We start from the raw sequence: 16,112 nt of genomic DNA, 5'->3' as shown, positions 1-16,112 counted from the left end.
AAGTTTTTGTGGAGCAGGCAATAGTCATTTGTAGAGGATCTGTTTTCAACCTCTTTTATGCAGAGACCATCATAGGCATTTTGTGTGTTCTTTTTCATTCTGTTTTGGTGGGGGAAAGTGTTAACTGGGAATGCTCTTCTCTCTTCGCAGGCAGAATTCCTGAAAGGACTTCCTGTCTATAATAAAAGTAATTTTAGTCGTTTCCATGCAGACTCTGTGTGCAAGGCGTCGGTAAGTGTCTTTTTCTTCTCCATTTGACTTAACAGATCTTCTCATCACAAGGGACATCTGTCATCAAATGAATCCATATACCCTTTAAACATTAAGCTGAGGAAGTGCTCATATCACTCGCTTTATTGCCTTTCATTTAAAAGGCACTTGCTGTGTAAAACGTTTTTTTTTCTTCTGCCTTTTAACATTTTATCATCAAAGGAAAATTTCATCCTTTTTAACATATGGGCTCATTATAACTCTGTATATTGGGGTCTTATTTCCTTCATATCTGAAACGCATTTAAAATCAAAACTGATCTTACATAATTTATAAATATATTTTGACCTTTACTGTGTGTAAGATAACCTTTGCAAATTAAATTTGAGCGTTTTTTTTTTTTTCCCTGAAATTATTTTGAAGAATCAAAATGTTGAGACATTTTCTTTGTGGATTTTAAAAAGCAGAAAATAAGGAAATAACAATACAACACTTCCAATGTGGGTATGCTGTCCAGAAGTCATGTTCATTGTTTTCTAAAGATGAAGACGACCTACACTGTTTAATGTTTGTTTAAAAATAACATACAGCTTTGTCTCGCCTGTAACTAAGATATATAATGTTTGAAGTGAAAAATGTGAGGCTTGGCTTACCAAGCATTTCTGTTTTTGTTTGTTTATTGGTAGACATCTTGCATTGGGGAAAAACAATAATATATTTAATTGCTGTCTTTAGGATTATTATGCATATCAAAACCATTTTGATTATAGACATGGAGCCTGGTTGAGTGTCATAGTGAGTCTATATGCCCTAAAGATTGAACTTTTCCTTTTAAAATTTAATTTTCCTTCATACATTTAAGATATCTAAAAAAAAATGTGGACCTTTTGTTAAATGTGTACACAATAACAAAACGTCTGGATTAGCGTAAACTGCCCTTATTCAGGGTGTTCATAAGAACTGGAATGAATCATTTAATGAGGTAGAAGTACATAATAAACAAGAATAGCTCCATCAGATATTTAAACAGTTAAATATTTTACATAATAAAAATTTTAATATTTCAAAGTCGAAGTATAATATGTTTTATTTATTCTCGATTGTAATTGAAAATGGTCACACCCTAATAGAGGTCCACAAAGGGTTTGACCCTAGTAAAGAATCAAAGATTTTAAAAATAGCAAAATATATTCTTAGTCACTGACCTTGAAGTTGTCTTAACAATACCCCACATGCTTAAGTTTGAAATTAGTTATTTGTAACCCTCTGGGAGTGACGGTTAAGAGGGTAAGGACCACCAGTAAAGAATCAAATATCAAAAATACCATATTTTTGATTAGCAAAAAAGAAAAAGGCCTATATTACCAGTCCTCATTTAAAAAAAAAAAAAAAACTGTTTTGAAAAGGAGTAACTTTGACCCCTCATATCCCATTATGGGTTGGTTGTTTGTGGCATGCACAACTTCCAAGTCCTTCTGATCCTTTTTGATAAAGTTACCAAATGATTTGTGATGTGTGTGTAATTTCCTGTGGAAGGTATGGTCTAAAATAGGGTTTTCTGATCTAGAGAACCAAAATATGGGGGGGTTTAGGGGGGGATTGCCTAAAAAGCTCGACATCTTGCATAACTAGACATCAAGATGAGTCAAATGGAGCATCGTGTGTTGGGGTTTTATTGTACCAGTTAGTTCAAGTTATTATGAACACAACAGTCAAATCAGTTTAAAAATGTATGATTGGATCAGATATTGATTACTTCTAAGTAACGTAGTTATTGTTTCTTTTCATAAGATTGATTTAATTAAAGGAATACTCCACCCAAAAAATATAGTGTAGTTTGTAGTGGTGGCCGAGAAAATGTTTTAGTCTCACGTTTTCATGCACAATGGAGAGAGAAAAAAAGTTTAACATAATAGAAGCCAATAGTGAAAAATGCTACACCGTGGCAAGCAATGTGAAAACATCCATGGGGTGGGAGGGAGTGGGGATAAATACTTCAGGAATTGTCAGCACACCCCATAAACAAAAAACCCAAAGCCTCATGGGAGTGACATTTAAACTGAAGACAGGACTCCTCACCAAGAAATGAGGGGGAGATTTAGGTTTGAAATACAAAAAGTCACTCCCTTGAAGCTGTAGTTTTTCTGTTTATGATGCACATCAATATTCTGTCAAAAAATGCATACATTTTGCATGTTTTGTGCGTACAGCTATATAACTGACATGTGGTTTACACAAGCTCCACCGAATCCGTACCCTTGGTGTGCCCACTCATCTCCCCAAATCCCAACACAACTACAAAGCATATGAGGTAAGTAAACCCTAATTTTAGAGTGTAGTTTTTCTTTAAGCTTGAGTAATTCTCCACATATTGTATATGATAGCTTATATTTTTGTCATAGAAACTTTAGTCAATAAATGCCACCCACTTCATATTGTTTCCTCCAGGAGCAGAAATTATTCAGATGCCTTTTTGTTTTGTTTTTTTCACAGTTAAGTTGCCGCTTTATGCTAAAAATCTTTAATTTTTCCCCCCACATTAAGTAACACTTAATACCCCAGAATAACAAAGTGAAAACAGGGTTTTAAACATTATTAAACTCTTTGTCTTTTTGTTGTTTTTCTAAAATATTCTGTAATGTGATGTTTACAATAAATACCCATTTTAAAATGCTGGAGCTGCATGAGCAACATATACAGAAAGAAATACAGAAGATGAGGCCTGCATTTTGTTTTTTACTCGTAAGAATGTTTGTTTGTTTTTATACAAGCAGAGTCTCTTAGAAAGTCTTGTCTATGCAAAGTTCATAGTTTTTTTGTGGAAATTGTTCGCAATGCGCCAATTATATTCTAAATCCTTCTATAGTGTGTACAGTATGTTTTCATGTATATAACAGTTTAATGACTGGGATGTTTCTTTTACAGAACAGGAGGCCATCTGTTTATCTGCCCACACGGGAATACCCATCTGAGCAGAGTAAGTTGACAAGCATTGTCAAGAATTTACATAAGCAAGTAATCACGACCAACACTTGTGAATGTGCCAAATATAAATAACAGTATGACTAAGTTAAACAAATTATAATATCTGAAGCAGTAATGAGCAAATTAATAATTTAAGACTCTTGATTTTGCAACTGGAGTACTTATTTTTCTTATTTATGCATACCTTGACATACAGTTACGCGTATGTAAATTTAAGCACTGCCTCCATCTGTATGCTATATATGTAAATGTAACAAACAACAGTCTTGATTTTAGATAAGATACTGTCATATTTGTAACAAGATAGGAAATATCGATCAGATATTAGGACAGTGTGTACAGGGTTAATTCAGAGTTGCCAAATACAGTAAATGCACTAAATGTTTTTGCCAAGTTGGCATGTAAATGCAGAACCTGGGGTTGGTAGGATAGGGTAGGGTTGGGGGTGGTTGGTAGTGGTGGCTGACAGATATGAAGAAAATGTTATTTATTTTTTTAGCTAAAGGAATACTCCACACAAATATTTTTTTTTGTTACTTATTCCACGGTTTTTGTAGTGATGACGATTCGGGGGGGAGTGGGAATTAATCCCGTATTTTTTTGAAGAGCAGATATAAAAATAGGTTGACGATGTAAAACAAGCTAATGGTATCTAATGCTGTACAACTCATAACACATAATTTGCATGGCACTCATCCATCTGCTTGCATTTTACATGTTGTGAGCATGCATTTTTTTGCCATAATATTGTTAAATAGACCATTCCGGAAAAATCAGAGTGCATCATAAACAGGAAACACAATTCACATGGGATTGAGTTTATAAATTGAAGATCTGCTGCTCCACTTCATATATTGGTAGAGAGTGCTGTCAGTAGGAGTTTAAAACAGAATTAAACATTTTTGAAAGTATCCACTTCTACAGTATGGGTCAGTTGTAATCCCTTGGGACAGCACACAGAACAGCATACATTGTAGGGAAAACATTAGTAAAATTCTGTTCTTTTTCCCCTCCCTTAGGTTTTGTTTACTTTTTCAGTGGGTATAGAAAAGAATCGCCCCCCCTTCGAAATCTTCCCATTTGTTTTGCTTTACAGCTTTAAATGAAAGCACACAAACCAATATTTCTTCCCAGCTTTACTTACTCAATGCAACCTCTAACATCCAAGTGAAAGATATAACAGCTACATTTCAGAAAAATTATAAAAAAAAATCAAAAACAAGACCTAGTGAGAGTAATAAAGGATCACCCCCCAATGTTAGTGTCCTTTCGTTGAACCCCCTTTTTGCTTTAATGACAGCCTTGAGTCTGTAGGGATACTTCTGTATCAGCTTTGCACATCTAAATTGAGTTATATTTGCCCACTCTTCTTTATCAGAACTGTTCAAGTTCAGCCTAATTGGATGGCGAGCGTTGGTGGTCTGCTATCTTCAAGTCTTTCCACAGATTCTCAATGGGATTTAGGTCTGGGTTGTGACTGGGATACATGAGGACATTCACTTTTTTTTTCTCCTTCAGCCACTGTGTGGTCAATTTTGCTGTGTGGTTTGGGTCGTTGTCGTGTTGAAAGGCGAACATTCTGTCCATCTTCAACTTTCTGGCAGAGGGTAGCAGGTTTTCAAGAATTTGATAGTATTTTCTCCATCCATTTTTCCTTCTACCCTAACGAGAGCCCCAGGCCCTGCGGCAGAGAGACACCCCACAACAAGATGCTACCACCTCCATGCTTAATGTAGGTATGGTGTGTTGTGGATGGTGAGCTGCATTGGATTTCCGCCAGATGTACCGCTTGGTATTGAGGCCAAATAGTTCGATTTTGGTCTCATCTGACCATAAGACCTTTTTCAACTTGGCACCAGAATCTTCAAAGTGCATTCTGGCAAAGCTCAAACAAGCCTTAATGTGACTTTTCTTGAGAAGTGGCTTTTTCCTTGCGACCCTCCCGAACAAGCCACAATTGTGGAGCGCTTGCGAAATTGTTGTCACATGCACACTGACCACTCTTTGCCATCAAATCCTGTAACTCCTTCAAAGTGGCCATTGGCCTCTTGGTAGCCTCTTTCCAGTTTCCTCCTTGCTCTTCCATCCAGTTTGGAGGGATGGCCGTATCCAGGGAGGGCCCTAGTAGTGCCAAACACTTGCCACTTTTTTTATTATGGACTTTACTGAGCTGCTTGGGATTAATAGTCTTTGAGATTTTTTTTGTCTCCATCTCCTGCCTTATGTCTGTCCACAACTCTATCCCTGAGATCTTTTGAAAGTGGCTTGCCACCCATAGTCAGTTGTTTGCTGTCAGTTGCACTACCAAGTAAGGGAATGAATGCTCCAGGAACAGCTTCACTAATCACACGGATTACAATTGAACACAGGTGGAAGCCAGGAACCATGGTCTGCAGTGGAAATGGTGGGCATTTACACCTGATTGAGTTTGGGGTTGAGTGTGGATCTTTTTTAATCTCAGGATTTCATGTTTTATATTGTTTTAAATTCTTCTGAACTGTACCTGTGATATCTTTCAGTTGGATGTTATAGGTTGCATTGACTAAGTAAAGCTGGAAAAAATACTGGTATGTGTGTTTTCATTTATGCCTACTACATTTTGTAACATTTATTACTAAAATATGAAAAAGTTTGTTTTAACAATGTGTTTACACAGATTACTGTAGAAATGGAACACACATGAAATGCGTGTGTTCTCAAATAACGATCTATTATTTCCACTCTAAAACTCCACGTCACTCCCAGATAATCGATCAAGGCATGAGCTGGGAAAAGTTTGCGCACGTTCTAAGTCGGTGGAGGGCTGGAATAGCCGGCTGCTGGCAGCTTGTCTTTTATCAGCACGTTTAGAGGACAAAGGATGCTGGCGGAGAGGTGTGAACGGATTTAAGAAGTGATTTAAGGTGGGCCGGATCTACGAGTTTTTTCGTAGGCTCTGGTAGTTCTAGTGTTAAGGCTGTAAAGCAAAAGAAATGGGAATATTTCGAAGGGGGTAATTATTTTCTATACCCACTGTATGTAATGATCACAGGCAGAACACAAAGTTGTACCAAACTGTTCTCCGGCTGTGGTTGTGAACTAGGGTTGGGCAATTTTTCATTTTTTCTTGATTAAATCGTTTAATCCAAACTAATGTTTTAAAGCAATGTTCACACTTGAATATCACATTTTTTTTAACCTATTGGTACAGTTAAATGGTTTTGCAATAACTTTAAACACTTACATGCATACAGTCAGAACATATTAATGCAAAGAATATTATGAGCAACACTTCTCTTACAATTGAGCTAGCTACAAAATCAGTTGTCTGGAATTGATTTAGATATGAAAGATTAGATGTTGAATAAACTAATATAAAATGAAAAAGTTGGTAAGAAGATATCAGTTCAAAAAGTGGCAATTTATTTCAGTGTTTAAAACAGAAATCGCAGGACGAAAATAAAGTCTGTCCCAAACCAACCACTTCAGTGTATTCTTCGCCTGTTTCAGAGTGGACTTTGCAAGGTGCACTCCTTATGTATCCCATTAGACAACATGATTACTGAAAAGCATAGCGCGTCCTGTCTGGGACCAGGGGAATAATGTGGCGAACCTGTCCACCATGCATGCATGCTTACCTTGCAATGGTGGGCATGTTATGGAGGGGAAGAAGAGCAAACGGGCTTTCTGAAATGTGCAGTTGGAGGGCTATTAGAGCGCACTTAGAGGAAGAGACTCCTTGCACCAGGGACCAGAAATCCTAGTTGGTCTGTGGCCTTGGTGACCTAGGCAATCACCTAGAGCCATGAGCATCCCGGGTGGCATATTAGCCACATTCAATTTTTTCCCCCTCCCCATATGCTTGCTTGTGTTTTGGCAGTAAGTTTCCACAGGTGAGTGGAACAATCGGAGTGGTTAAATTTAGGTGGGAGGTATGTCTTTGGGCGGCACGGTGGCGCAGTGGGTAGCGCTGCTGCCTCGCAGTTGGGAGATCTGGGGACCTGGGTTCGATTCCCGGGTCCTCCCTGCGTGGAGTTTGCATGTTCTCCCCGTGTCTGCGTGGGTTTCCTCTGGGTGCTCCGGTTTCCTCCCACATTCCAAAGACATGCAGGTTAGGTGGATTGGTGATTCTAAATTGGCCCTAGTGTGTGCTTGGTGTGTGGGTGTGTTTATGTGTGTCCTGCGGTGGGTTGGCACCCTGCCCAGGATTGTTTCCTGCCTTGTGCCCTGTGTTGGCTGGGATTGGCTCCGGCAGACCCCCGTAACCCTGTGTTTGGATTCAGCGGGTTGGAAAATGGATGGATGGATGGTATGTCTTTGATTGACTCTTTATAGAGTGACATTTTCTAGGTAGCTTATCTGTTCATTATGGGTCAAGCAGTGAGCGGCAGCTTTCAACTGTGACATCTGATTGACCACTAGTGACATGCTTATATCTGAGAGAAGATGCTGAGATAAAACATTAAGAGGGAGAGATTTCCCTGACCATGGAATACAGTATGAAAAAAAGAGCATCTTACTTCGCATGAAAGAGAGATAAGAGATCTTATCTCTCTTTCATGCCAAGTAAGAAATGTAAATGATCAATTGGAAATCTTCTCAAAAAATAACTTGCTGCAATTGAGCATCTCTAGGACTGTATGTATGTATGTATTTAAATGAAAAACAATTGCCGCGCCCCCCCCCCCACCAAAAACAGCAGGCTTTTTATGTTCGCTGTTCAATTAGTCTGTTTGATTCAAGAGAGAGTAATTTATCAAACGGCATATAGAACACACATTATCCTCTTCCGCGTTCTCTGCTTGTACCGGCCAGTTCAAAGTCTCCTTCCACACTTTCACTCTAAACTTTTTTGAGTCGATTCATTCCAGAATCAACACTACCCAGAAACTGTCAAAGCTGAGGGAGTTTTGTAAAAAAGAGCATCTTAACATTTGAGTGTTCTCTTTTTTTCCCCAGTGAGAAGCTTGCACATTATGTGTTTGTTTGTTTGTCTCTTTCTCACAGGTCCAATCTGCTGACACTGGAAAAATTTTAGTTCAGTAAGCGTTTTTAGTGTACAGTACCTTCATTTTTATGAAAATTGTAAAAATTGTCAGACTAATGCAGAAGAATATACAGTGAGGAACAAAGGCAAATATCAATTAATAATAATAATAATAATAATAATTCATTACATTTATATAGCGCTTTTCTCAGTACTCAAAGCGCTATCCACACAGGGAGGAACCGGGAAGCGAACCCACAATCTTCCACAGTCTCCCCACTGCAAAGCAGCAGCACTACCACTGCGCCACCTGTGAGGATGTATAATAATAATTAGCTTATATAAAATTAAATTTTAGTGTTTACTAGTACTAATTAACAATGAAAAGTTTTTTTCGGACATAGTTGTAAAGGTCAGGAATTTTCATCCTTCCTTAAAGTCAATACAGGAACCGTGAAAACCTCAAAGCAGAACTGATTAGTCTTTACCTTAACCTTCAGTTATTGTGCCTTTTTTTCCATGAACTGGAGTTGTATGTAATTTGTGAATACTTAATTTGATCTGAATTCATATTTAACTGTATAATATGGAGTATGATAATTGACTTTTTAATTCTATATCAAACCACACCACCATTCTTTCACTAAAAGAAAAATAATTAATTTAAAAAACATTTTCCTTACATTAGAGAACTAAAAACACACACACACACATAAAATATTAGTGAAATCCCAAAATACATTATTAATGATTGGAGATGGAAGAATCCTCTTTACCTTTAGTTGTTTGTGCTTTAATCAAATTTAGTACTTTACCAATTTCAAACTGAACAAATTCTGGAATTTCATAACATTCAATTTCTGGAGGATATATTCTATGAAAAAAGATTGAGAACCCCTCTAGGGTTACATATGTGTTGATTGTCTGCTTTAGTTAAGCACTTGCTTTAAGTGGTCTACTATTATTCAAAATCCATGCTGTGACTGCTGTTAGCAGTAACCGAGAATCCAAGATCATGCTCTTCCTTGCGCGATTGGGTTTATATTTTTTAGGGGGGGGGGCAGTGGCTAACCAGATGGTTCAGCATTTTGAGGTACCATGGCTTTTAAAACGAACTTAACAATTTGTTATCCAATTGAAATATTTTATTTTAGTAAATGAATATTTCCTCACCCCACCTACTTTATCATGGTGTTGTCTATATCAGACATGTAATATTCCTGTGTGGCTGCAACCTTATGCATTGTGTTGTGAACCAAACTCATAAACTGTGCCGACATTGAGTTTTTAAACTAAGCATGACATAATTCTTGATTTGTTGAAGTAACCTTCCCTAATTATATTTTTTCTTCAGTTATAGTTACGGAAAAAACAAATATTCTCCTCCGTTATCTTCATCAGCAATGGGACAAAAAGGTAACTAAAAAAACTAAATAAATATGTTATGGAATGTGCTTGTTTTTAGTTTTTCATCTTTACTGAAATTGGGTTAATAAAATAATGCTAGCAAAACATGCAGACCCACGGTTCTGAAATAAAATGCAAAGAATTTCACACTTGATTATGAATTCTGAACAAGTATGTACCATTTCCTGGGAGATTATTAATAGATGGGCTTACAAGGACTGTGCTTTAAATACAATAAACATTTCTGCCTACCAGGTTGCCACCACTCAAATATTTTTTGAATTTCCAGAATATATCGGGTCATAAGCTTTTGATTAAGATCAGGGTTCTAGTCCCAGTAGCTCATGAGTAATCGTGTGGGAGATGGACAGACATTAGTATTTTATCCATCTTAACAAAAGGACAAGTGTCCGTGTACATCTGTGTGCCTGGCCAGTTGCTAGGGGTTAGGAAGAATGTTGAAATAGGCAAAACATGAAGAAGGGTAGAAAAAATGATGATAATATCAAATAAGGGTCCAGAAATAAGAAAGTTGGTTTTATTGGCCTGTTGTCTGATATTATATGATGGCAATAGCGCCATGATACTGACTTTCTTATGCATACTCAAGCCACGTGAATGGACCAAATGGACAACCCATGTATCAAAACATTTGAAGTCTACATTGATTACTTAGATTTCAACCCATCTTAGTCTGGTAGCTCAGCTGATAGTATTTGCAGTCCCCTTCACCATTATTGGCACTCCTGTAAAAGAGGAGCATACAAGGTTATAAAAAAAAAAAAATCTTTGGGTGAATTACCTAAATCTCGCACTGAAAAAATTAACAAAAATCCAACCTTTAACTGAAGTAAATTTAGTATGAGGAATAAAAAATTCTTAGTTAAGAACTATTTTTTTAACAACCTAGTGTCTTTTTTTTTTTTTGATCCAAGTGCGTTGGAAGTTTCAAGCATTAAGCCATAACTTCCTGCGTTACCTGGCTATATATGAGGTGGCACAGAAGCCAAATCCCTTTATTTGTTGTTCAGCATATAAAAAATAAGAACACACAGTTGGGGAAAAAATGTGTTGACCTTCATGAAATGGCTGTCTAATGGAGCCGGCCCTATACAAAGGGTTACTAGCTGCAGCGAGTTCAGCAGTAATCGCTGCCCTTTATTTCTTTTTTTCCATTATGTTAAGGGATGTAAAATATAAGACATCAGACAATACAATCTCCCCTGCTGTTTGTGAGGTCTACAGACCATGTGATGCCTGACAGAGCCAACATTGCACAAAAGGTTAATTGCGGTAGGGCATTCAGCCACCGTCTCTGCCCTTGTTTACTTTTTGCCATTCTGTTTTAGTACATCAAACACAGAACATGAGACAGGCAACCTTCTCTTCTATTTGTGAGGTTCAAAATGCAAGTGTTCCTAATTCTCTTTCCCTACATTATATGCATTGTACTTCCTGATGAGCATTCATAGTTTCAATTTAGTTGTCAACTCTCCTGCTTTCACAGCCTGTCCTTCCAACTTATAAAATCAAACAGGTTTGATTTTATCCCAAACAACAGCAGCCTAGTTATCCTCATTGGTTGGGTGATGTCACATTAAACGACCATTTTGTTTAGCCAAGGTTATGTAAATAAAGTTCAAGACTGAAAATTGCTAGAAATGTCACCTAATGCGACTTAGCCTTCGGATAACTTAGCAGTTAAAATGGATTTTCAGTGCTATATTTCCACAATGGCTGTACGTGCTCTAGAGCAAAAAAAATTTCAAATTCTGTGCTATCTTTGAGTGTCTTATTTCTGCTGTAGGACATGCTTTACAGTCCTTGTTTGATTGGATGATTCTTTGAATATTTAATAGTGCTTCTAAATTTTGTATCACAAGAAAATAAATATGCAAGGTTGATAGATTCTTTAAGTTTGAAAAGCCAGAATAGGCAAATCAGTTCCTCTCAATGGTGGGTCTTTTTTTGATTAGAAACCCCTTTGGTTTTGCAGGCCTAAATCTTTCAATGCAGATCTCTTAAATATATTGGCCTATTGGTTTTTTTTTTTCTTCTTCTGCCAATCATTTTTTTGTAAAGGCATCCAGCTGAAATTTTGTTTTTTAAAAGTGAATTAATTTCTCTTTCTCGTCACATTTATTTGAATTTACCTATGGGATTAGTAAAGTTAATCTAATCTAATCTAATTTCAATCCTGACAGAATGCAGCTAAGAAACGAGAGCAAGATCAAGCCCAAGGAGAAAGTCCAGCACCCCCCAGGAAGATTGCCAGGACAGACAGCCAAGACATGAATGAGGATACTTAAGAACCACAGAACTATGTGCCATGCAGATGAATGGCATAGATGACCTGGATTATTATTATTTTTTATTTTGTTTCCCTTCATGGTGTAGCTGTTTTCGAGCGCTTCCGTTATTTGTCTGCCTCTGGACAAAAAGGTGGTCAGAACCACTTGTTTTCTCTTCTTCTGCAAGACCCTTCAACTGTGCTGGACTCTTATAACAAGAGGAGAATGCTTGGAAGCTTTTCTACATTGCATGATGGCCCAAAATGTCAGGTTTTTGCGTGTGACAGCAGCAGTGTGCTAGTAATTATCAGAAAGCGCAGATAAATAATCTGAAAATATTTATATGTATGTATAAATTATTTTTGCTGCAAGTGTATGGGGCTTTCCGATTGCACCCCCCCCTCCATTATCATTTTTGGGATAATTTTATGACAAATTTAATCAGAGAACATGTTGTTATGCTTGTTTAGGTTATTCATTTTCTCAATATTTCAACAGGAAAAAGCAGGAAAAAAAAAAGTTTATGGTCAAGTGCTTAGTTTTTTTTGGATCTGTAAGTAAATAAGCTTTACCCCACCCAGCACATAACATGTAAATTGTTAATGCTATTGTTTCTAATCTCCTGTCCACTCACCTTTTAAATGACAGAGATAACGTTACAATTTTATTGCATTAAATATGGTAAATAAACACTTCAGATTCATTTTGGGAATCAATTATAGAGTAAACTAGTTGAGCAAATCTGTGCCTCATACGAGAAAAGAGTTTGTAATTACTTCAGTATATCTTCATTATAAAGTAGTTTGCAGTACACTCTGTGCTACAGCTGGATGCTTCTCTACTTGCTCTGGTTTGATGTCACTTCATGTACCCAAGTCAAAAATATCGTAACATCAGCTGCTTCTAATTAGTTGTGTTAATGAGCTTTATTTTTGTTCAGCAAAATTTAGTAACATTCAATTCTGGTTTGCATAATCAAAACCTACACATATAGATAGGAGTAGGGCTTTTGCTTTTTTTTTTTTTTTCCACCTCCTTTCTGGATAAAAGAAGTGCCACTCAACTTGAGTAGAGGATCATAGTATTTAAAAATTAAGGGCAAAGGGTTTTTCAAAGGTTTTGGTTTTTTGTTCCATTTTGCAGAAGCAAGCCAATAATTTACAACCTCAAGAACTGCTCAGATTGCAGGCCATCACTTGGCGACTGCTGCAGTGTGACAGTGCCATTTCAAGTAAGCTTTGTCCTTCAAAGCCACTTTTAGATTCAGCTTGTACACTTGTGACTTTTGTAGTCATCACACTTTTATTTTGTGAGGTGAAGGCTGATCTGAGGGAATTACTCGTGTTTTGCCAGTCAGTCATATCTTATGTGTGTTGCATATATTGGGTACTCATTTTTTTACTTCAGGTTTTTGTTTTATCCAATCATTTTTCCCCCCAAAAAAATATCAATTTGTACTTTAAGTATTGAGTTTTATTTATAATGTTCTTTTCTCATCGGTGTTCTCTGTTCCGCTCACATTCTATTTTCCTTGTTTCTTTTTCAAGTAGCTCACATTCTTAGTTTCATGTATCAATTTCATTTCGTCATATTGAACCAGTTTGCTTTGATAGTGTGTTGCTAGAGACACGAGGCAGGCGTAACTGGCTCATGGTTTGGGGTGAGAGCTTTCCCATAGTATCTCCAAGATAGTTTTCATTGAATCAAATCATTTGAAAAGTATGCACATTTGACTAGAATATAGGTAAATTATGTATATTGAAAAGATTTGTTCTTTAGACATGGCATGCTTTCATTTCTATTGCTTGAACGTATTTTTCTTGATGATATTTTATTATAAAACTATACATGAGGATTCAAGTAGATAATTTAAAAGTGCTTTTTTTATTTTGTTTTTGGAAACTGCATGGAACTGTATGCAGGTCGGCCTTAAAGAAAACTAGGATGTTCATTAGTAACCAAACAGGATCTAGCAGCTGCTTTTCATTAAAATAAAACTATAAATATTATAAATAACTTATTTTTTTTCCTTAATATATTGTTTTTGCCTTGTTAGAGGTTCTACTCTTGCAGCCTTGTTAGCATTCTGTTCACCCCTGGAAAAACTAGTTAGAAATGTTTTTTTTTTTTTTTTTATAACAAGAAAGAACTGTTACTGCTTGTCACAGAAGGATATAAATACTGAAATGTCCAACATAAATACAGTAGAGAAGCTATTTTGAGTGTCTGCTACTGTACTGATACAGATTAAGTACATGCTCTTTGTGTGACCTGTTTTAAGACGGACACCTACACATTAGAATTGTAGAAGTGTGTTTATCTGTGCACTTTTCTCATGTTGTTCTTTTTTTTTTTTGTTTGCACATGAGACTATAGAATGTCAGTGCCTGAACTATATAATGGACGCCGCCAATTGTGTTATTGTAGGCCTCTACAGCACAAGGCTTAGTGACTTCACATTTTCCCTGACGCGGACATTGACAGTTGCTTCATTGTGAATGGTGCATAGGGGGCTAACATCTTTCTTGTGCGTGAACTTAATTGCAATTGTTTTGCCTTTTTGCTACACACCTACTTGCACATGCAACCTTCATGCAACCGAACTCGCCATGCGTATCACAGCAGTTTGTTTGTACAGAACGTCATCATCTGATGATCAATTCACATTGTCACTTGATATCTCAACCAATGGTAGTATCAGTTTGTTCTAAAACTGGCTTTACAGCTTCTCATTTACAAGCCATTGTGTGTTGGTTGAAGGCTCCCCCCCACTCATGAATATTGATGAGTTAACCTTAGTGTGGCAAAATGTATAAAAGTATTCATGATTTGTTTTGCAGCATAATGCTATTTTATTCACTAGATGGCAGCAGAATTCTGCCTCAAGGGATGTTTGGGCTTCATGCTCTGCATTGGTTTATAACAACCCAAGAAGCATTTGGGGTTAACCATATTTACATAAAGTTCTGAGCCCCAGAGGCACTCTGGGGTTAACGCCAAGGAGGTTATAAGTTTCAGCACCACAGTCTTACAAAAATGTAACAGTCTTGGCGCCTTTAGATCATGTTGATCACTCTATTGTTCGTTTTTCAGGTTTAGCGTGCATTTTTATTACACCTTTATTTTTCTTGGCTAGCCCAAAAAAATACCTGGAATGAGCACAAGCTGCTGCTGCATTACTGTGTAAAGAAGGAATCAGAGGAGTAATAACGTAGCCTAAATTTATCCGTCTCTTCCTCCCATCCTTGCCCACAGCATCATTGGGTCTCCATTAAAAGGACAAAAACTCTTCCTCTAACTGTGTTGCAGTGCCTTTCTCTGTTATGACTGTTTTTGTGTTTGTTTCAAAGCACATGCTGACTGCAGAGAGGATGGTGGGACCAATGAATAAATGAATGCCTGAGCTTCTGTGACTTTCCTAAAGCTTTGATGCTGAGAGCAGGTTCAGCGTAGACGCATGGACCGTTTGTTGGAACTTTGCATCGCTCGCTGGCTAGAAGGAAGTTTTAAATGGTAAAATTTAACCTTTTTACACCTGATTTGTTTTTTCATTAGTCCATTCTTTTACCCCATCACATGTAGCAGTGTGTATTGTTGGCATTCAGCGGGGAGAAAGAAAAATGATGAAAATGGTTATTTGCCCAAAGTTCACTGAGAAAAAGTGTTGTATTTTACAAATACTACTACCTGTGTGTTTCTTGTAACCTTCTGGGTAAATAATTTAAAATAAGTTATTGTGGATGTAAAAAAAAAAAAAAAATCCACACACCCCTGCCAAAATTGCAGGTTTTGTGTGATTTTTTTTTTTTTTTTTTTTTTTTTTTTTTTTAAAAAGTTACCAAGAGAAATCCTGTCGGAACTTACAGTATTCCACCTTGATTGCAAAATTGCAGTTTATACAAAGAAGTAGAAAATAAGTCAAACTGTTTAATGAAAAAATAAAACAAAAATCCTACAAAAACCTGGTGGTGGTAGTGTGCACGCCCTCTAAACCAGGGGTTCTCAGTCGGTCCTGGGGGCCCACTGTGGCTTCAGGTTTTTGTTCCAACCAGATTCATCATCTGTGACAACACCTGATGACACTGATATCAATTAATTCGCTGGTATTTTTGTTCTCTTATCCTACATTAAGAAAGCACCACAGCATGATATTTACATTTATAAGACATTTGGGAATATTTCCATTTTTGCTAGATTTAAATGCTTAACCGTCTTTTGTTGATTTTATTATATTTTGTCCTTTCCCTGTGCAG

The 16,112-nt window shown here is 36.9% G+C and overlaps 1 protein-coding gene across 1 annotated transcript in view; it reads left to right on the top strand.

Annotated features, from left to right (window-relative positions):
- Positions 1–15,157, top strand: part of dda1 (DET1 and DDB1 associated 1) — a 32,531-nt gene extending 17,374 nt beyond the window's left edge. The window contains exons 2-5 of the mRNA XM_051935036.1: positions 151–231; positions 3,136–3,187; positions 9,516–9,577; positions 11,773–15,157. Coding sequence (XP_051790996.1) covers positions 151–231; positions 3,136–3,187; positions 9,516–9,577; positions 11,773–11,877 — 300 coding nt within the window. The 3' untranslated portion in view covers positions 11,878–15,157. The remainder of the gene's footprint in view (positions 1–150; positions 232–3,135; positions 3,188–9,515; positions 9,578–11,772) is intronic.
- Positions 15,158–16,112: the final 955 nt, after the last annotated feature.

This window comes from Erpetoichthys calabaricus, chromosome 12, assembly GCF_900747795.2.
Source record: "Erpetoichthys calabaricus chromosome 12, fErpCal1.3, whole genome shotgun sequence".
In the NCBI taxonomy this organism is placed as follows: domain Eukaryota; kingdom Metazoa; phylum Chordata; class Cladistia; order Polypteriformes; family Polypteridae; genus Erpetoichthys; species Erpetoichthys calabaricus.
Note: the sequence above shows the minus strand (reverse complement) of the source record. Positions and strands in the feature narration are given on the sequence as shown.